At 42.8% G+C, this 22,459-nt stretch overlaps 4 protein-coding genes across 6 annotated transcripts; 3 read left to right on the forward strand and 1 right to left on the reverse strand.

Moving 5' to 3' along the window:
• The first annotated feature begins 1,240 nt into the window (after nucleotides 1-1,240).
• Nucleotides 1,241-3,015, forward strand: LOC129590892 (transcription factor SPT20 homolog). The gene is made up of 2 exons (XM_055486331.1): nucleotides 1,241-1,562; nucleotides 1,933-3,015. Exons 1-2 carry the CDS (start codon nucleotides 1,542-1,544, stop codon nucleotides 2,686-2,688), a joined length of 777 nt encoding a protein of 258 aa, XP_055342306.1. The 5' UTR covers nucleotides 1,241-1,541; the 3' UTR covers nucleotides 2,689-3,015.
• Nucleotides 3,016-7,559: 4,544 nt separating this feature from the next.
• On the reverse strand, nucleotides 7,560-10,241 carry LOC129590995 (uncharacterized). Of its 3 annotated transcripts, none has more exons than XM_055486470.1 (2): nucleotides 9,927-10,241; nucleotides 7,560-8,330 (listed from the first exon to the last, which is right to left on the reverse strand). In XM_055486470.1, exon 2 carries the CDS (start codon nucleotides 8,182-8,184, stop codon nucleotides 7,804-7,806), a length of 381 nt encoding a protein of 126 aa, XP_055342445.1. In that variant the 5' UTR covers nucleotides 8,185-8,330; nucleotides 9,927-10,241; the 3' UTR covers nucleotides 7,560-7,803. The 3 variants fall into 3 exon arrangements, with proteins under 3 accessions (XP_055342445.1, XP_055342447.1, XP_055342446.1); XM_055486472.1 differs by lacking the exon at nucleotides 9,927-10,241 and adding an exon at nucleotides 8,689-8,801; XM_055486471.1 differs by lacking the exon at nucleotides 9,927-10,241 and adding an exon at nucleotides 8,585-8,795.
• Nucleotides 10,242-11,403: 1,162 nt separating this feature from the next.
• Nucleotides 11,404-15,727, forward strand: LOC129590936 (major facilitator superfamily domain-containing protein 1-like). Its single transcript, XM_055486385.1, has 5 exons — nucleotides 11,404-11,479; nucleotides 13,505-13,915; nucleotides 14,236-14,447; nucleotides 14,513-14,781; nucleotides 14,935-15,727. The coding sequence occupies exons 2-5, from the start codon at nucleotides 13,596-13,598 to the stop codon at nucleotides 15,562-15,564; spliced, it is 1,431 nt and encodes a 476-aa protein (XP_055342360.1). The 5' UTR covers nucleotides 11,404-11,479; nucleotides 13,505-13,595; the 3' UTR covers nucleotides 15,565-15,727.
• A 1,762-nt stretch (nucleotides 15,728-17,489) lies between these two features.
• LOC129590935 (uncharacterized) lies at nucleotides 17,490-22,021 on the forward strand. The gene is made up of 3 exons (XM_055486384.1): nucleotides 17,490-18,094; nucleotides 18,986-19,947; nucleotides 20,313-22,021. The coding sequence occupies exons 1-3, from the start codon at nucleotides 17,595-17,597 to the stop codon at nucleotides 21,512-21,514; spliced, it is 2,664 nt and encodes an 887-aa protein (XP_055342359.1). The 5' UTR covers nucleotides 17,490-17,594; the 3' UTR covers nucleotides 21,515-22,021.
• Nucleotides 22,022-22,459: the final 438 nt, after the last annotated feature.

Here is a 22,459-nt window from a genome sequence, read left to right on the forward strand (position 1 = left end):
AAACGCGGAAATGTTTTATGATGGTGATCCGCTGCTTGAATTCGATCATCAAAGTGATCAAACATAATCCGCGTATCTCGTTGATAAGGCTTCTTGGCAGCCATTCGGCTTCACGTTGACATCGTTCATTTGTAAATGTAAATTTTGTTATCATACTAACCGAGTTTTTCTCTAAGAGCTAGCACATTAACGGTGCACTTTCATTTTTTATTTAGTGTGTACAAGCGCTGGTATTTTATTCGATCTGCGAAGTGGCCAATGGCCATTGCCGAATGCAGCATTGTAATTATAGTATAATTATACAGTATGTCAGTTTACAAGTATGTAGTATTCTTTTGCTTTTACACATATGTTTCTTTCCCTATAATTTTACCGGTGGGCGGTAAGCGGTGAAACCGTGTTCATCACTCGCAGAGGCATTATGTTGTTATGTTTTCTATAGAATCTGATATGAATATGTTGATTTCGTTGATTAATGAGCACTCATAGGATTCGCAATAAAAACAAGCTCTCATTCCTTAAACCGCTAACACTGATTGAATCTTCATTAATGACGCACCTAATCTAAAGCAGCTAAAATGTTTAATTTATGCTATATTATATTTATATCATTTATATATTATATTATGCATTATTTATAATATAAAGCTGAAACATTTAGTTTTTCGACAGACTTTTACAAGTGCTGATTGGTAATCATGTTTATAAGAAGACAGACAAACATATTTTGCACGAAATCAGCTGGCGATTAATCTCTATGATTTCGCGCAATTGTTTCTTAATTTTAACAGCAGCCGGCGAAGACATCATTTCCGCTAACCCACACCTCACACTTCCAGCAAGTATTTATCACGATTTTATCATCCCCACAAAATGCGCAGTCAGCAGTTTGAAATGTTTATCCTTGTGTGGAACACGCATGACTCATCTTGATAAACCTGAGCCGCGTTCTGCATTGTTTGCCGCACACTCTTCATTTACTCAGTCCGTGGCGGAACGAATGGAGCCGTGCTGATTAGCTGCATATAACGTCCGGTTGCCGGTCTACCGTGAAACGGAAAAATCCCCATCTATGCTTCGTCACGCATTGACAATCGCGCAGCAGCACTTATCGGATACGTTACAGCAACGGTTTTCTGTAGCGGCAGAGCCCAAGCACCGGAAATGTTGTTAGTGAGACTGCCAACCTGAGAGCGTTATCGCCGGTGTCAGCATACACACAGCCGCGGACGAACCAGATTCAGCTGCTCTTGATTACCGTCCAATCGAGCCAGCCGTTGCAGCCTCACTGGCCGCGGCATCGATCTGCTCTTCGCTGAATCTGTACTTGTTCAATTTCTCCCCACAGGTTTCTACCCAGTGGAAAGTCGATAAAGCGCTACCGCGTAAACACCGCCTCGACCCTATATAAAGCCGCGCTGGTGCTGTCTACCTGTATCAATACAAATCAAAGCAATTTTTTCTCAATTCTTGAAAGCAAATTACTTGTGAAGATTTTTTCTGACTTTTGAGTTACGAGTTTTCAACGACTTACTGCAATCATGTCCAATCAACAGAATCAGGTAAGCCGCGATGTGCTCGCTACAATAATTTGCCGCTAATTTTGTGTGTGTCGGTTGTGCTTCCGCAGCGGAGTGCAGCTACGTAACCGTTAATTAAAGCACAAGCTGATCGCAAGATAATATGTGTTTACTGCAACAGGCTCAGTGTGAACTATAATTATGTGAAGTATGAATTTGAGGATTCTCTTTAACTACTTGACTTGCCGTTAAATATCTGTAAATTTAATTACCGACCTTTTATTACAAATAAATAAATTATTACCTAGTTTATTGTTATTAAATAAATGCATAAACTTATTGCAAAGCGCTTAGAAGATTTAAGCAATCATGAATATACAAGTTATACATGGACCGTTTTTTGCTTGTGTAGAACCAACAGCAACAGCGCCAACAGGATCAGCAGCAGCTGAACCAGGATCGCAATCAGCAACAACAGCAACAGGATCGCAATCAGCAGCAGCGCGACCAGGACAAACAGAACCAGCAACAGCAGGGCCAGCAACGCGATCAACAACAACAGCAACGCGAGCAACAACAACAGCAACGCGAACAACAACAAAACCAACAACAACGTCAACAACAGCAGAACGGTCAGAACCAACAACAACGCGACCAGCAGCGTGACCAACAGCAGCAGAACCAGGCCGGTCAACAGAACCAGCAGCGTGACCAGCAAAACCAGCAGCGTGACCAGCGTGACCAACAGAACCAGGGCCAACAGTGGGAACAGCGCCAGGATCGCCAGGACCAACAGCAACAGGACCGTCTGCAGCGCGAACAGAAGGAACAACAGCAGCGTGAACAGGAGCACCGCCAGGAACAGCAACAGGCGCACCAACAGAAAGGTCAAGGTCAACAACAGGATCAGCAACGTAACCAGCTGCAACAAGGAAATCAGCAACAGCGCAATCAGCAACAGGAGCAGCAGCGCAATCAACAACAACAGGGCCAGCAGCGCGACCAGAGCAAGGAGGAGTTCAAATCCATGCAGGACCAGACCCAGGACTGGCAGAACTCGCTGCGCCACAACGACCAGCAGCCGGCGCAGAAGCACAACACGGAGGGCATCGCCCAGCGTCAGCAGGCCCATCGCCAGGAAGCCACTGCCGACAAGAACCTCCACTAAGCAGTCCGCTGCACACTGGAGGCTTCGTTCGCTGGCTTGGCTATGCCTGTATATTGAGTATTCCTGCTTCTCATCGTCCACGATACGTACAATAATCGCATGCTGATTTTATTGATATTTCTGCAGCGAACGACTAGCTAGTCGATTTTCCTCATTATTTTAGTTCCGATTTGATTATTTTCAAAGCTTGTAGAGTGCATCTCAGTTCTATGGGATTTTATTCGATGCATCTGCGTTGTATGTAGATGTCGTTTGTATATACAGAGGGTTATTCAGCCAAGTGTGTTCACCTTCGAAAAAAAATTCTTATAAATCGGCTTTTGGTTGGAGTGTCGCCATAAAAATTTTACTAAAACGACAAAATAGTTTGACTGCTTTTTGCACATTTTGGTGAGAATCCAGCTTCGAATGCATCTTTTATCGGCTGTTGACCAGAAGACTGCGACTTCAAATCCTTGACCAGTCGAAATTTCGCTTTTATTTGGCTGGTTTCAAAAGGCAAGTTTGTTTCTCGAATCTACACGTTTACGACTTGAAAAAACGCTGATCCGGATTATTTTATGGGGAAATCGATGTGATGCTTTCGAGGGAAAGTGTGTAGGAACGGTTGGAAAAAACGCGAAAAAGGGAACAACCCCGCGGGAACCATGCCCGTTGTGCGAATTCTTACACACCGAACTGAAGCAATCCTTTTCGTCCTCCCACAAATCAGAGCTGTAGTGCAGGTCTTAAGTGATCGCTTTAAATGTCTATTGTTTGCGAAGAACGTTCCGTGGCTCGAGCCAGGCGGGGAAGAAACCTTCATCCCGAACCAGGATGGTGCTCCCGGGACGCAGCGCCGCCCCAACCGGGGCAGCTTCCCAATCGTGGAAAAAACTAGTTGATCCATCAGAATAATGGTTGTTGAATACCCCTGGCACGTTTTGGATGGAATAGTTGGTGAACCCAAATTTTAAGAGATTTTTTATTCAAAGACACGGCAGTTGCTATACCTGAACTGGTCGACTGTTGGCAACATGTCTGTCAGGCATTTAATTTTTTCCTGTGTCAAAGAATAATAAAATCTAAACTTAATCATATTTTTATTATGACTGAATGTTGTGGCTATCCGATAAAATATTTGGAAAAGCAATATGATCTTGTGGTAACTAAATATAAATTTTTCAAAAAGTGAACACACTTGGCTGAATAACCCTCTGTATACTGATTTGACGAAATAAATGTGAACAGCATTTTTACGTACCATACAGGCAGTACAATTTTTGCTAATGAATTTACGATGATATTATTTTTTGACTAATTAACGATTAACATCACATTAAACCGAGGCTGAAATTAGTCTGCTATTAAGAAGAGCGCTGTCTGATGATGAATTCTGATAAAGTACTGATGCTATTTTTTGCTGCTTATGTGGGAATTTTCTTAAAAAGCGTCTTTTTGAACGAAACATTAATGGCATAAACCTTTAATCAAAATACGCAAACTGCCGATTGAGATATCAGTGTCCGTGGCTCTCCTGCGTCGATTAAGCGATTTCTTTGGTACCGACAAATGTTCGCCCGTGTACAGGAAAATTATGTTACATTATTTGATTGGTACAAGAGATGACATGTCTGTTTAAATGATCATATTGTACGTGCAAAGTAAGTAAAAATTAAAATTCAAATTAATGCAATATATACTTATTCACACTAACATCATGCGCCTTTTATATATTGTGCAGCCTTTTATACTCGTATATTGCGACAATAAGGTGCGCCTAAATCAAGGGAAAGCATCGAGCCTCAATCTGTAAGATATGGTAAACCAGAACCAATTAACAAAAAAGTGTGCAACATTATATTAAAAAAATTTACATTAACTGCAGCTGTTTAACGCGTTTTATAAAACCATGCAAACTGTAGTAAATCAATAGTAACACTCAAATTTCACCATAATCTACCAAAAAAGTCATTACTGATCTGCTAGATGAAAAACCACATCTATCTATATAAATAAAAGGATAAGCCTTAACAAGATTCCGTGTGTGTCATCGATGCATTAACGCTGCACTCAACCAAACTCCAATGTCTATATGTTGTTCGATAGCCCTTAACGTACAGATTTGCCAACAAAAGTCAAATTTAAGGAAAAAACAAAAGTTTGAAAGAAAACTTGCAAAAACGTTAACATAGAAAGCCTATGGGAAGAGCTAAGAATCCATCACTGCAAAACCGACCACCTCACCACTGTCTCGACGGCCAAAACGAATTGACCGACTTACACGTTAGAGTCGGGAAAACTTTGTTCTTCTGGAATCACGACCACGTGTTATTCCGTGGTCTTGAACGAATTTATAAATTTTTTAATCAGTATTTGGCATCAAGAAAAAGTGATTTGAGCAAGAACACATAAGAAGGTCTTCAAGCTGAAAACTGCTTAAAAACTGTTTCCCAAGGAGCTGTCATTCGCAGTGGTTTGACCCGCTTAAAGTTGCCACGCTTCCACGGGTGGTTGCCATTTGTACTGATTTGCTGTTAAAGTTAAAAATTTACAGAGTTGCGAGTATTTTTAATTTTTTTTGTGGAAAATTATGTTCCAGAAAGGCAGAATTGCGTGTTTGGGGCTGATTTAAGGGGCAGCAAGCTGGCAACTGCACATTTGAGCGACTGCTTGGCAGTCATTAGCCGAGAATTGCAGGTAAGGGATTTGGTCCGGTACGTAGCACTAAATTCGTGTACATTGCCGCGGAGTAGAAGTGTAGATATTTGCTTCCGCGCACTTCCAAACACTTTTTGTGTTCCTTTCTGACACTGTGTAGCCAAATGATTTGTGTTCATTGACGTGAAATCCGTTTTCGCGCGCAAAATTCGGTTGCGAAGTTATGAAGGTGACAAAATTCCAAAAAATTCCTTTTCAAATTTTGCACGTAAATGCACATAACCACGAAGATCGTCTTTGCACCGAACCACCGTTACACCATTTTATTAAAAAATTTTAATTCATTTTAACATGGGAAAACAATGCCCGAACTGGGGCTCCGTGCGTGTAAAAAACCATATTCACGCATATGTGCGTTCACATGCAGAATTTGAAGAAGACCGGTTGATAACGAGACTTTTGGTACACCTGAATGCATTTAAACTTTTTGAAATTTGCATACAGCTAACTCCCGAACCGGATGTTGTGCGCTCAAACGGTTTTTACGCCAACGTATACAAATCATCTGGCTGCAGTATGTAAAAAAACAAAGCAAAAAAGGGTTTGGGAGTGCTCGAAAGTCGAATTTGGTTCTATGTACCGGGCCAAATCCCTTAAGCAAGGTAGCTACATGCTTACCAGCGACTACTGACCAGCGACTACTGAGAGCAGAAGAATTTTAGGAAAACTTGAAATACTTCCGTTAGTTTGTCAGAGAAGGCAACGCGAAGCTGCTTCGCGAGCGGAGCTCGCGAAGCAGCAGACATGCAAGAAATTTCCCGTAGAAGTCCTCGATTTTAGAAAGAGCTAACAGCGGAGAAGGAAATACAACGAAATGCTTCTGTCCTTATTTAATTAAAGTGGTTTAACTTTGTTCTGTGGTGAAAGTAATAGTAAAAAAAGGTGACTATTACTGTTTCAGTTTACCACTTATTAGTGAACTGATTGTTGAAGGGCAGCAGCAGTGGTGTATATATTAGTGGTCAAACTGGGATGTAAAGTACTTAAATAAATTGCTATCGGATACGTTGAAAGCTCAGAATAGTAAGAGAAAGAGCGGAGAACAAGTTTTAATAAATTACAGGGCCCCTATGTAGCAGCTGCACGAAATTTAACTGATGGTAACTGATCTGGAAATAAACAGCTCGGAAACAAAAAAATTCACCCGTTTTGGGGAGAAATAAGTTTAAAATAATTTCGCATTTCAGGTTTTAGGCCATTCTGCAGTCAATTAAACGGTCAGACAAATTTTCCAGTAGTTATCATAAAGTGACATCAACAGTGCAGTGTGCAAGGACATTATTTTGGATTTTGTTTATTATAGAATTCTACGCTTCGTTCATAAAACCTGCAGTTATGAGTTTACATATATACGATATATTTAGCATACCTGCAGTTATGAGTTTTATTTTTGCCCTGAGTTGGAATTTGTCCATTGCATTATTTACTCCGCGCAATTTGCGCGGGGTCTGCTAGTCATATTATATAGATATAGCTGTTACAGCCGTTAATATTTACCGAAGTTTTGAAACGTAATCTGACTCATGGTGGTGGTTTTCGTTAACAACTCTGGAGAGCTACAAATGTTTCTTATAAAGCATTGTGTTTTAGAGATATTGTACAGCGTGCGTGCATGGTAATGCCGGCGAAGCCGCCAGTATTCTTCAGACAAGTTATGTATGTTTTTGAATTTTGATATATTAATGAGGTCGCTGACTACAACAAACAAACATTACATCACAGCCAATGAGAATCTGGCATACCAGATTCTCATTTACTGTGTTGTAACGTTTGTGGAATCTTTTCATCGAAATCTGCCGATAAAAATTGAAAACTGTATGCATAAGAATAGTGTATTATTTTTAGGTTATGCGGCTGTCATTCTGTTTGCGATCACTCACGTTAATTGTTGCCGAAAGGCCTGTATCTGAACAGTGTATGTACAAACACCATAAAATCCTTTGGGATTAAGCCAGTCACTCGTCCTTTATGTCCGACAACATGCTGCAGTTTTCCAATGATTCGTGGTATAACGGTTCATTTTTGTATTATTTTCGAAGTATAATTTGTGCAAAAATGACAAAATATCGGTACAACGATGAGATGCCGAATAACCTATATGTACATACATATATATTGTACAGTCTGCAGAACGCACGCTTATATCGTATTTTATGAACATGTTACAGGAGAACGCTTGTACCCACAAAACAAAAATCAGTCTCATTTTTAATTATTAGAATTTTAGTGACAATCTATAGTTAATAAAATGTTCACTTATTTATCGTTCGTCACAAATCAAATTCATTTAAACGTCCAATGGAATGCGTGTGTACTGTGGTTATTAATACGCGAAAGAACGCCATCAAGTGGATGAAATTATCTACACGTAACGGAGATCGGAGGGAGGCCGCCAGGAGACGGAGGATGCCAATCTTACAGCGTTTCCGGTTCGTGCAGGATGACGGTGCTGTTCAGGGCGCTGAACTGCCGGTCCAACGTGGGTCGCGCCGAGGGTGGCGGCGTGCTAACCGGAGGTCCCTGCATCATGCACACATACTCGCGCGACGACTGCCCATAGGAGACCGTCCCGCAGGACATGGCCACCACGCAGAACCCGGCGGCGTCCAGTTTGTCCAGGATGACTTGGGGTCGCTGCCGACAGACGTACTTGGCGTTGCTGCCGCTGCCCTCCAGGCGGGCGTTGAGAAAGGTCATCAGGGTCTTGTCGGCGCCGGCGTGCCCCACCGTGACGATGGCCGGCTCCAGCCAGGCGCTCAGCTGGTTGGATACAAAGCTCACCGTTACCACCGGCATAATGTTATAATTGCGGTGCTGTAGAAGAATATGATATGACGGAGTGGTTGAGTGATTCAGCTGTCGGCTAGGATCATCTTCATCCGCTCAAATATGTCATCAGCAATCAAAAGGGATTAACAAGAAAATCCGCTGCAATGGAAACTCTGCAATAGGCAAACAGTTTTCCTTGAAATATGACTGCATTAAACGCGTACAGTACGTTTAACGAGACAAAATACTCATAAGGAAAAAATCCTAAAATTTATTTATATACGGTATATCTATTTCTAATAAAAGCTAGCAGCAAAAAAACGAATAAGCATTTAAACAGCGAAATTAGTAATTAATGCTCACTAAATTGTCATTCTGTTTCGACGCGTAACAAATCAAAGCTGAGCCAATACAAGTTAATAAATACCTAAGGAACGGCGCTACAAATGGAAATATTTTTGTAAGGGATATTCCTGTATTCCAAGTGCAAAATAAATTCTTTTAGAAAAATTACGGCAGTGCTTTGCGAACCTTGTTATAAATAAGTATAACAAATTCCGCAGTTGAAATAAAATCCAGCGACGCAACTCTCCCAGGTGCAACTGTAAACTGCTGCATGTACAGATACAACTGTTAAATTCTCGCCTGGGAAATGCACTAACTGTTTCAAACACAGCACACTCTTGTGGTTTTAAAGTCCTGAGCAGAGCAGCGGCACATGATATGTTGTGCTTCCGGAATAACTTCAGAAGCGCAAACACCACTTCTGACCCGGCGCGTAATGGCTTGTGTACATGTGCGCACGCACATGTACAGTGCCGCCATCCACACCGGAAGTGATGCTCCCGTTCTTTTGTCGCACAGCGCCGTCCACAAAGACCACCGCACGCTTTTTCCTTTCCGCCAATTTACGGCGACAATAGCGGCACGCTGGCGACAAGTCAACGTAGACGGTGAATAAACACGTCTATCTCCCGGTTTTTACTCGTGTTTTCAGCGATTCCGCGGTGGTAAAATAACTGTTACGTAAAGTTTGATTTAATTCCATTCCAGTGAATCCCGCTACTTTAACGCGAGAGGCACCGGAATCGGGCGGGATACGCCTTAAATCAGAAATATTTCGGCAAGAAGCCGGGGTGTTGTTTTACGCATGTACTGAAGAAGGGAAAACCGAATTTATAAAAAAAAAGAACTTTAATAAATTAATATTTTAAATGCATTTTTAACTCGGTCCACGTATTCTTTGTAAAGAAAGCAACCATCTGTGACGCATAATATGGAAGACCTACGCCATCACACTACAATATTTCCTGTTCACAAATCGCGGTTATGTTACAGCGAGTTACTCACTTTAAAAGATTTTTTTCTTTTCGGCATTTACAATTAGGAATACCTACTAAAACAGCACCTAACGAATAAAGCGGGAAGCAGTTCGATCAGCTGATTCGACAACACAAGAAATCTCGATAAATCTTCGAAATTCGCGCAGCGATGGAAGAGAATTATATGATGATGAGTGACTGTTTATTTCTCAGTATGTACGAAGCGAGCTTCGCTCAACAGTAACAATCAAATGAAGAATTTGTCCCAATTAACATGAGAAGGGACTATGCACAACACACTCATAGCATTACCACGCATAATCTCTAAGCTTAAACGCTGAAACAAAAAACAAGTAGAGCGACTCTCGCCCGTCCTTAAAAACAACTTCTTACCAATCTCCTTTAACGTTACAATGCCGGTCTATGATGATGAGTTGATGACCTTACCTCAGCAATCATGGCACGATAGCGCAAACCGGCGTTCGGGTAAAGAATCCGTACAATCCTTCAAGAAAAATAATTTCTTCTGCTGATAGGTCTCAAGCCCGCCGCGTTTCGATTAATATACGAGACCATGAGCCTCTCGAAATGACCAATAACGCCGCAACAGACTACAGCAACACGGTAAACGTTTCAGCAGTAGGGCCATTAGGAGCGTCTTAACCGCTGCAATGGGGATGCAATTAAAGCCCGCAATGGCTGCAATATGCACAGTATCGACTGGCGACAAATGCCGGTCGGATCATCCACAACGCTGGCTTGTATCCCTTTTTTTGCCCGGAACAATCGCGCTCTTTCTCTTTGCCCGAGCGGAACGCTATGATTGCCGGCTTGATAGAGGCCGGGAGAAATCAATACCGGAAATTAACTGGCTTTCAACGAGTTCCGCTGCGGCCCTGGCGCGGGTTGTGGAAGAGGGTGAAGGGTAGGATTGCTGGTCAGATCAAGATCAGGGATAAGGGATAATATAACCGTCTGCAGACCGTTCTGCTCTCTTTCACCTCGTCGTCACTTTGCAGGATTATTTCCCCGTATTGGCTTGCATAACGGGTTCTTTGCAATTGTTCTGGAGTGGATGTACTCGGAAATAGGGAACGTTCTTCTTATTCATTGCAACCAGAAAGGTTTCTTTAGATATCTTATAATTCAACATGAATTAAAATTTATCAATTTGACTTGACGGAAAGATATTGCGGTAATTTTTTTTCAATATGTTGGGTAGAAAACGCCATTCTCGTTTGCCTGTGATAACATTTGAGCTAGGCATATACGATAGGCGGTGCATGTTGAGGAATCAGGGATATATCGTAGTGGGATGGCTTTGTGTTGGAAGGTTGCTGTTTTGAATCGACAGTAGAATGTAATTAGAATGAATTATAATTATAAAACCTCTTAATTGCCGATCGTCGTTAAATGTCTTCTTTTTTATTTTTGCTGGTATGTATAATAATGTAAAAAGGTAGTAAACACCATTTAGAACTTACTGTACTGTACTATAAGCTGATAAGCTGCCAGATAAGCTGATATACCTCAACGAGTTACCGTCGTGATCGCGATCTTCACAGAAGCACTTGCTGCAGCAAATATCTGCGCATTAGTACCAACATACCGTAATTATTGCACATACTCATCGTCAATACAGTACATAAATCTGCCAAAATAACGCAAAATGTCGACGTCAGTGAGAAAACAATTCTCTTTATTCACCTGTGGTACATCGTATTGTTACATAATCCAAAAACATCACAATTTTACAACATTAAAACTTCGTTTGACCTTCCTGCTCCTTCCATTGTTCCCAGAACTGAGGCCGCGTTCCCCCGCTGTATCGCCAACGACAGTCTTTGACGTAGAAATTCATGGGAACGCTTCTCCCCTGTCTGCTGTTCTAGTCGTTTGCCCAATTCTTTGATAATGACGATGGCGGCCGGTTCCCAAGGGCCCATTGTTTCAAAAGCTATCGGAGCAAAGATATACCTGCTGAACAAGTACGCATACAGGTGCGCCTTTTTTCTTTTTTTTTGCGAAAACAATTAGTGTATCCTGTACTCAGTACTGTAAGTACCGTACCATACTGTAATATGCCGCACACGGTCTACTGCGGTACGTTAGTTTTCTTTTATTTTGTTTTAGGCTTTCGTAGTTGTGCTTGGTTTTCGTTGGTTTTCTTAGGTTTTCTTTTAGTCGGTTTCTTTCTGTTGCTTCAGACTGCAGTCATAACAATATCGAACGAGCAGAAAGCAGACCCCGCGCAAATACCTTATATTCGTGTTATGTTATAATTATGAGCAATTTGCTTCCGGAAACCTATGTCTGAGCGACAGTCAAACTGACTTGAAGGATCCACATTGCTCAAATACTTTTCAATAAGCTCGGTAGAAATAACGGCATTCGCGCTTTTCGGCGATAAAGTTGAAATTAGGTACATTTACGTTGAGAGTAGCAGGTTCAGAAATACAGCAGATTCCGCACTGAAGTACAACAAAATCACCGCAACACAAAGTACACTTCGTCAAGATTCCGACCCATGCAACGGTTCCTGCACGGCTCAGTACTGATCCACTGTTTCAGAAGCTGAGTACATACGCCGTTTCTCTTGTGTCCTTGCAAAAAGAATTTTACACAAGAGCCGAAGCTGCATGAGGAACTAGGGAGTGTAGGATAGTAGAATGGCGTCGTGCATAAGTTTGCAAGCTTCAGTCGGCAGCACAGTCTAATTTTCAAATCTCCCAATTGGAGACCTCCAAATGTAATCTTTTTATTTTCGCTTGTCATGGATAATGATGTAAAAATGAAGGTAGACACCATTTAAAACGAAAGGACAACACTAAAGACACTGATACTATTCTTTTATTCGGGCAATAGCCTATTAACAGAACAGCAAGCCTGCGCTGGTAGATACTAATTAAAGATTCCGAATTTACACATTGAAGAAACAACCAAAATCATTACAGTCATTTCCAACTTTCAATCGTGCATTTAATGTACCCAAGACAGCGGCCGCATTTCCTCTAACAACAGCGAGACTGAAACGTTGTCTAAGGAAGGCAGTGGATCGAGATTCGCCGGTTAAATCGCGGATTTTCCTACCGACGAAGCGTATCATCTCAGCAAAGGCAGGCCCAAAAGTTCCAAATGTTTCTACTGCGAGAGGGTAGAACATGTATCCCATATCCTCTACAAAGCCGTACTTCCGCCGCTTAAAGTCTTCTGCTAGCTGGGCCACGCTGCCTGACTTCTTCGAGCTGGCTTTCACGTGCGACATAGCCACGGTGTCCCAACAGGTAGCATCCCAGACTACCGCTTTTCCATCACGCACGGGTATCAGCGTCATGCCGTCCGGGCGCTGATTACTGTAGTGATCGATCGGCATAGAAGTGTGGGCACTTAACAATAAATAACTGAAATAATAAATAAACTAAAATACTGCAGTAAATATCGGCACCTAAGTGCATCCATAAGGACAGAGCATGAACTTACGAAAGTATTGCGGTTCCTAAAATTAACCGTATTTTTAATCGCCGGTTTAGAATTCGCGGCAGCTGCGCGGCAAACGGTAAAAACATGAGCCTTTTCCACGTTAAAGTTTACGTTGTACTTTATAATCATGTTGTACTTTGTAATCTAATGCGTTTATTACACTACCCCAGTAAAGCCTTTTATTAGAGCATAGCGCATTTAATATCTAATGTTTTTTCTTCATGGGTTAATGTTGCAAGTTCTGTGTACAACGTGGTATCTTTGCATTTTAAAATTACGCGTAAGTATAATACGAAGTATATCATTGCATTGTCGATACGAATTTGACTGTACGAGCGGTGCCACAATATACACCGCATACTTTAGCCATTCATAAAGCTTCTCATTGCAAAAAAAAAGCGCCTGGAGCAACGAAAATATAAGACTTACGCTATCGCCTCCAGCTATTAGCAGTGTTCGCAGGTTTTCTCATATTCATCTTCTGCAAGTTGGCTTGAAAAACTGCTTACGGAAAACACCGACAAACTGCACTAATAAAATTTCAGGCAGCTGTAAATCTACGGACGCTTTATCACACCATTAAAAATGCGCTCTCTTCCATGATCCAACTGCTAACGAAGACAGCATACCTAGGATATGGCGCGTCCGCTGCTGAGCGTGCAGTCGGTGATCCGCTCGCGCTGGTCCATCCTAATGTGCAGCTGTGTCATCTACTTTGCGCAGGACTTCTTCCACGACGTTCCCTCGGTGATTGTGCGCCGGCTGACCGGTAGTTCGCCAGCCTGCCGTAACCACACCGACCACTGCCTGCATTTAAGCGACAGCATGTACAACTCCCTGTATACAGCTCATACCTGGGCCTCCGCCGTGTCGGCCTTCATCACTGCTATCCTTATGGGACGCTACGGAGGGGGTGTTATCCTGTGGGCCTCCAACGTTCTCATGATGGCCGGATCGTAGGTGACAAACTGTACTTCCTCATTGACTTCAACTTACTTCCTTGTTTGTTTTCCTTATTTGCACAGTTTCAAGAAAAATGAGCAGCACCAGTTTCCCATATACCCAGCAATACTTGCAATACTTTTATTAACTTTTTGCGACACATACACGGCTTTAATTTACAATATTCTGTAATCCAATATGGAAACTAAAAAATATAATGTTTCCTCTTAATGAAAATTAAAAAAATGCTTTTGACAGCATTTTGCTGAGATGTGCTAACACCAAACGATCATGGTTTTGGTTCTACTTTGCACATTGTACATGCTTGTTGCAGGGCCATGTTCCTCGTTGGGAGCTACGGATTAACCTCTACTGCTTATCCTCTCTTACTGTTTGGTCGAGCGATTTTTGGTCTGGGTCAAGGCGCCTCTATTACATCCGCCGGCAACTTGGTGTCGGCATGGTTCGTCTACCACGAGCTGGGCTTGTCATCGGCGATTACCACGCTAGCGTCTCGACTAGGCAGTGCCACAAATTACCTTTTAGGTACAGGTGTTTGGCCGGCCTAACCAGCGTACATATGTATATGAGATATGAAATTGCGATTGTAGTTGGTGGCGTGCTGGACAGCATCGGTATGAGCGGCTGCTTGTGGATCGCGTTAATATTAACGGTGTTCAGTTGGGTGGCGTCTATTATCATGGGCCGCATCGACGACCAGTACAATCTGGATAAGCAGACGGAAACCAAACAGCATTTACGGCGCATGTGGAAGATTTTGCGTAGTTTTGGCGGACTGTACTGGTCGTTCTTGGTGGTGTATTTCCTGCTGCATGGGATTGTTGGTGCCTTCACTGCCAATTCCTCCAAAATGTTCTACGTACGTCACCCAAATTACGCTACTTACTTAATGTTTCCTCCTTTTAGTTAAGATAGCAAATATTTTCCTATTTAATTATTAAGTACCAGTAATATTTTATCAGTAAAGCGAAAGCATTTCAGGTCTTATATACTTCGTTAAATCGATTTGCAGGTGCAAAAGCATTTGAGCGAAACGGAAGCCAGCTACGCCGTCAGCCTGGTGCACATCCTGGGCATCCTCGTTTTACCGGTGGGCTACCTGGACGACCGTTTCGGGCAGCGGCAGCGCTGGATCACTGCCGGCACCTTCCTGGCCTTCTTCGCCTTCCTCATCTACACCGTGTTCGGCGGTATCTCCGCTGCCTTTTTAACGTCCACCCTGGGCATCGCCTACGCCCTCTTCGACCCCACCGCCTCCTCGGCCGGGACCCTCCTGTCCCCGCAGGACACCGGCGGCATCGCCAACGGCGTCAGCAAGTTCTTCCGCTACATCTGCGTCGGTCTGCTGACCACCGGCGCCGGTCTGCTGGTGGACCGCGGCGACTCCATGTCGGAGTGGGTGTGGGCCAAGTTTCTCATCCTCCTCAGTGGGTTGTCGGCCGTGGCGGTGGTGGCCAGTGTCTGCATGCTGGTATTTCATGTGAACCATCCGAAGCGGCCGTTAGCGCCTAGTCGGAGGGAGTTGCGGTTGCAGCGGCAGATGGAGATGGCGGGTGCGGCTCCCGAGGAAGAGGAGAAGCCGGTGCTAAGTTATGGACCGACGGAAGCCGAGTCTCTCTTGGGCACTGACAATGACGAGTAATTTTGAATACAATACTTTTTTGTACGCATTAGTTAGTCTCATTATGTTTTACTTTTTCTGGAATTTTCTGCTGTTTTTGAAAATTACTAGAATTTTTTTGTTAACAGCGGGTCGTCGATAAGGCAACGGCTGAGAGTTTATTAATAATATTATATTAAGCAAACCAGTGCCATACCACTTTCAACACGAACACAACCATCACGAATACGAAAAACATCAAAATACGACCGCTTGGCGCTTAGCGGCTTGCATCGCATTTTACAAAATAAAGGAGCGGGCGAGAAAAGCCTTTTAACGGACGACTCGATCAACAAGTTCACAAAATCCAGAGCAAGCACTTACACACCGTACTCTGCTTCTAACCCGAACAACATACGAGTGCATTGCGCTGGCCAAATAATAGGAAAAGTTTTGTTAAATTTTTATACTTTTTTTCGGTTATGTAAGAAACTGGTATCACGGGTTCGTCCAGACTTCAGATCTTTATTACCACGAACAACACAAAGTAGATGTACGAGTGCCGGAACCCCAGACAGAATAAAGAAAGCACACTGCTACCAGCGGAAAGGTCATGTTCTGCAACGCGGCAAGACAGTGCCAGCTTCTAAAAAGATGCATTAACGAGATCAGAAAAAATTACGTCCAAAACCGGGTATGCCAGATAAATTTTAAGCATCTTCATACTTAAGAATACTATGAGCTTACAGAAATTGGAAATTTACTGGTTTACAACTGTTTTGCAAGCTTAAATGTAAATTTTCCCCCGGGCAAAATGTCCAAAGCACTTTTGGGCAAATCTTTATACCAAAGTATAAATAAAAACGAGCAGATTCCGAATTTGTAATGAGAACAAAATCGGATGAGTAGATAAAAAGTAATTGCCATTAACAGTCTCAAAAAATAGCATAAGCGGTCGCATATACGTATATATGGTTGCATATATATTTGTATACCTAATTGTTTCTCAGTAATAAAGTACTTAGCATGAATAAAATACTTAATTTGGCTTGGCGGAAAAGAGCAGCTTTCTTTTTCAGTGGGTTCGCACTTCACGGTATACAGATAAATAATTCCCTTCTAGTGTTCTTGCGTTGCCGCTTTATTTTTTATTAATTTCTTATGGCTTGACAGATAAGAAGAGATCAGCAACTGCTAATGTGCAGCCTATTACTATTAGTACGGACTGTGCGGTTATTAGTACATATAAAATATAGTTTATATATTAAACCAAATACGATAGTCTTCCGTCGTGAGAGTTCCAGCAACAATAATTTTCATAGGTCGGTTTGCATTGTTTCCAGTACATATGCGATCAGTATGTGAGCTAAATTTACAGAGACAACACCGACCCCTCAAAATTTCCTACTTTAGAATTCTATAAACTCGTAAACAACCTTTTAAGATAATTATTAATAAATAATACTCCGCATGCACACAAACAGATACAGTTGACCGATTTCACTCAGAAAATAAACATAAAAATACAAATTTTTATGTAAATAGAGTTTGTCCCAGTTAACGTAACAGAAATTACAGTACATCGCACTAATACTGCACCGACAAGTGACAATACCGTACGTAACCAAGTAAACTAGCTGCCAGTGTACAAGTGCACGGCCATTCAGCTGCCGTAGCAAACGCTAATGATCTCATCAGTCAAATTCCTACGCCGTGTAAACTTGACCATCAAACGTTGAATCGGCATTGATACGTCAGTCACAACCCTAGCTCTTTCTGCTGCCCACATTAATTACAGACTCACAGTCATCATAAGCCGGAAACAGGTACATGGTTGGTAAAAACAGTTTTAGACTTTCCAATTTTGCTACATACAGGCCCGCAGGGATGAATGCATTTTTAATTTTTTTTTTCAGGTGGACTGTTTTTATTGTACGGCATATGTTTTAACAAGATCACTTTCGAGTTTCGGCGTAGAAGCGCACAGCTGCCGGTGTAAGAAAAACGCTACTGTTCTACCAACATTGATTGTAAGGAAGAAACTGCTGCGTTCCGAAGCCAGCCAGTGCTCCATGGACAAGGTAAAGACGTGTGCTGGAGATGATGGCACGCACAGGCTGTACGGATTCCCGGAAGTGTTTTACCATAAATCCCAGCAGTGTAAATGGATTCGCTTGATACTGCTCTTTGGGCTCGGTGCAGTTATTCTGCCGATTGTGGATATTTTGACCGATTTCGCTTCTATAATAACTTTATGGATATACAATCCCTGTGACATATCGGTGTGGTGGTTAATAATTATCTCGACGGTGCCTTTCCTTCCCTTCGTATTTTCCCTTATCAAAGAGCGCATCGACTTCTATTACGAAGATGTTGATGCGTATGCGGTGTCGCAAATTAACTGGCGACTGGCCCGCCATCATTTAGTCCGAGCGGAAGAGCAGCTGCTGGTGGATAAACCGGGAGAGAAATTCAGCATACACCACTCTACTATGCAAGCCGCCTTTTTGCCTACGTGGCGGTCAAGATTGGTCATTGAACCCGATGTATTTCCCATGTCGTTGTTTTACCGGTAAGATAGTAGTGTTTTACAGATACTACTGTAGTATATCCTTACTCTACAATCTGCGCCGGTTTTAGACTTTCAGAAAAGCAGAAACACGATTTTGCTGTAGGATTGGTAAGGTCAAGACTATAGAACTTAGCTCGCTCCCTTGTTGCTGGAGATGGATGGAAAAAGTCACATTTTTCCCCAGCCGGCAACTTTGCACTTTGCACAGTTAAAAATATCTCCGGCAGTTTCCTGGTACTGTGCTGGCCAAGCCACTTTGCATGACTGCAGATTTACCAGAAGTGAGCCATGCCGTTGCTAGTCTGAGTTTAGTTTCGGTTCTTATCTGAAATTTGGATAAATTGATTCGGGATTTTCGTCTTGGGATCCGAAATGTTCCCGGAAGTTTGTAGTGCATATGAACATACATGTACGGTGATAACGTGATAATAATAATAATAAAGCTGAAGCGTCTTCTTGATAAACTTCTTGCTGTTAATCCTAAAATTCTCGAAGCCAGTTCTGTACCTTCTTTCAAATTTCTACTCAGATCTGTTAAACTCTCCTAAACGTTTTTGTTAGCGGAAAATTGTTTTTGTTCGACCAGACTTGAAGTCCCTTCGGGGTTGTCTGCTCTTGTGCCGTAATAATAATAATAATAATAATAATATCTGTACCGACTGTACGTACTTGTATATATGAATGTGTCATGAATGTTGTGCTATTGTGCCCGTAGCGACTATGCAAATCTATGGTGTTCCTAGGTTATCCGGTTTAGTTAAGTATTTGGTTGGCTCCGTAGCGGGGCAGCGACCAGGTTAATAATTATAAAGCATTATACTACCGCTGCGCATATATCTGTACAGATATATTTCAAAGGTCATTTGTACACCTGCCTGAATTTTGTTTTAGGTGGAAACAGTTCTACATTGCCTGGAGGGATGCTCCCAACATTATCACGAAATATCGTCTACAGCGCCACCAATTCGACGAAATCGATATCGAATATCACGATCTCCTGCTGCAACGCGCTCTATTAGCGGAGATTAAGTACGAGTCCAGTCTGCAGCTGATCATCCAGCTGGTTCTACTGGGAACCGGTTTGCAGCCGGTGTGGTGGATACCTTGTGCATCAGCCGTCGTTTCATTGCTGTCAATTGCCAAATACTTCCCATCGGCGGCACAGCTCCCCGGAAAATACGCATTTAACAGGAAATTGTTCCAGAACAAGGATGGACTCAGTTTATGGGAAGCTAACGAGCTGTTGAAACCCCTGTCTTCTTTACTGTATGGATCGCTTAGCAACTTCCTCTACATTGCGTGCCGTTACCATTTAATTATTTTGTTAATACGGTACAATTGGTTGGCGGCAGCTATGGTTGTGCTATTGCAGTTTGTTATGGTGTTGACCTTTGTGTTGGGCTCGTATCTCCTGGTCCGACGGAAATATCGTGCGCCACCAAATGACAAAAACAGACACGAAGACGGGCATGTAAAAACGTTTTCCTCGCTCTTGAAAAGACGTCTGGGGCCGTTATATGCCTTTTGCAGCCAGCTGTGCAGCACAGCCAGTTATTTTCTCCTGGTCCCGGTAACAACAACCACAACCGGCGCGGGCTGTGTGCTGGCGGTTGTGTTACAAACGGCAGCATTAACTGTCTATGTGACTATAACGCAGGCTCAGTGGAACAGAGACATCTGCTGTCGAAGCGAACGGCTCTATGAACACACCCTTGGTCCGTCGGCAATCTGGCTACTGGCCATTAACGGGATTGTATCCTGCCTGGTCTTACCAGCGGCACACTATTTTCTGGAATTTCGTGCCGGATCCACGCGGTCGCTGCGTCATCGCAGCGAGTGCTGGAAATGTCAAGGTAGGAGAACTCTACTGATGCCTCCCATTATATCTACTCAAGCGCTACTTTTCTAAGCTTCGGCATAGTTTTGTGATTGTCTTATGAAACCAGAGCCTATTATCCCATCTACAATTTTTAGTAGTATTAGTACGTAGTATTACACGAATGCATATTTTGTTATGTTGATGGCCTTTTGCCCAATAAAGAAGAATTTTTAGTATTTGATACACAAATCCAATCAGATAGGTTAAAAAAGCAGGCGGAAGTTTTAGCATCTGGACCTTTAATCGCGGCTATACCATTTTAATACGCCATTTAGTCAGCACATGTATGAAACACTGCATCTAATCCTGCTTTTTTATTTTTATGCAACTGAATTTCAGATTTCCAAAGTTCTTATCTGGAATACCGACCGTGTTGGCTGTGCGAATGGATGTGGCAGAAAAATCGAAGAATCAACCGTGAAGCCGATGACCGCGTCAACGTAATGTTCGCTGAAGGCAACTTTCGAAATGGACAGCATTATCCTGACGTGCAAATCACCTGGCCTGCACCATTTTTTGGAAACACCAAGCCTTCCTTCCAAACTAACGGCCAGTACATTAAGGAAGCAGCGCATCAGATCCTGCTAATCGCAGCAGAAATCAGCCGGCTGAGGAAGCACGAGGGCGACCTCCTGCTATGTGACGCACACCGGCAAGACTTATCAGAATCTCGCATTAAAGCTGATAGCGAAAGAGAAGAGAGGGTGTATCAACTTATGAGCGCTAGACTCGATGACGTCTCAGCCGAAGGGCAACCATCAACGTCCCGACAGACATCTTACGATTTTGACCAGGATGTGCTGATTATCCGCGAGTATCTCCGCTCTTCGAACCTAAAGATGTACACCTTTCTCGTGCGCCTGTACGCCTATCGTGCCATACCATTCCAGTTACTCTTCAAATCCGTGCTGTACGATGGCGGTATTCGTCAACGTGACCGTCAGTCTCTTTATTGGTTTCAAATGAAACAACTCCGGAAGGAACACCGATGCTGTGCTTCCAAGTGTAATATGAGTTACGAGGAGGGCGTTACACAGGACATTTCAGTATACGAAGTGGCACCACCTTATCTGCCAGCATTTAAGTATAAAGTTAACTTGGCTGATCGCAATCATTATAATTTCCACTTTGCCGGCACCTTCTTCATGCTGAAGGATAAGGAAGGAAGACCACCCGCACCTCTTCGTCAGTGCCCTTGGAAACCTATTCCACGGACGCCAGTAAACCGTCTTATTGACGACGACGTACACTCGCAAGCAGCGCACAAAGCCCCAGCTGTTGCACCCGCTGACAACAGTAACACTGCTGGCCGAGTCTTTATGGCCACGAGAAGCAAGCGTATGTTCAGTCCTGTGAGCCATTTCCAGTATAACACCAAAACCAGCCTCTATACAGTAGCGTTGGCTGGAGAGAAATGCATGAGAGCTGCAACCGGGATTAGTGCTGAGCAGCTGGCGAACGATCTGGAAGCAGCCGCATTGGCGTTTGGGTTGGACACTGCAGATTCTGGAACTGAGTTTCAAGAGTACGAGTATGATTAAAGGAACTGATTAATACACTTCTCACTGGATTGCAGCAAACTTAAGAAGAATTAATTTGTCGAATGGCCCCACAATCCACCAGTTTTGTAATTTGTTTCTTTGTTTTTTTTACTCTGATTAACGTTTACAGATTTCAGAAATATCCTGCACCAGGAGTAGACTACCGTAAAAGCAGTGGCGAATCAGACGGGTTTAGACGAAGAGGCTAGAGAACTCACACCAAAGGGGGTATCATGCTCTCGCTTTTTCGGCGACCTCCGGCGAAAAAAATTCGCAACGTACCCCCCTCTTGCAGATTTTTTTGACGTCCGAGTCACCCGGAGGGTATTAGCCCCGGGAGCCCCCCCTCTTAAATTCGCCACTGCGTAAAAGATTCTCACCTAACTTCAATTTACGTACGAATACGGTACGTAAAATTAATTGTTGTTTTTATCTATTTTGCCTTTGGTATCGTCATGCATTCATAAACCACCACTTTTATAAAACCACTAATAAGCACTTTTATTCCTCTTTGCCGGCAGTCATCTTATTGTCCAAAAATCTATTTTAATAGTTGTGATGTACGAGTGTACGTACGACAAGTACGTACACGAGATTCTCAAGATTCTGCAGTGTTACCTACCTAGCAACGCTATGATGTACTCCCTGCAGTTAAGTACTTACTAGGGTTCATGTTCAGTTGCGAGATGTCGAGCTACGATAAAGATGCGTAGTTCCCGATACTGATACATACGTACTTCTACATATATTACGATAGTGACTAAGAAAAACAATCCAAAAACGAAGAAAAAAAGATTCCGCATAATAAGCGCTGATAGGATAGATGTACCGTGTACGTACGTGTACGCACCGTACAGCTTAGGACTAAAGACGCATAACCCCATACCCAGATATCCGTACGCATGTGGCAAGTGCACTTGTACGACAACCGGATATTTTAGCTGA

This window comes from Paramacrobiotus metropolitanus, unplaced genomic scaffold, assembly GCF_019649055.1.
Source record: "Paramacrobiotus metropolitanus isolate TYO unplaced genomic scaffold, Prichtersi_v1.0 Parri_scaffold0000043, whole genome shotgun sequence".
Lineage (NCBI taxonomy): Eukaryota > Metazoa > Tardigrada > Eutardigrada > Parachela > Macrobiotidae > Paramacrobiotus > Paramacrobiotus metropolitanus.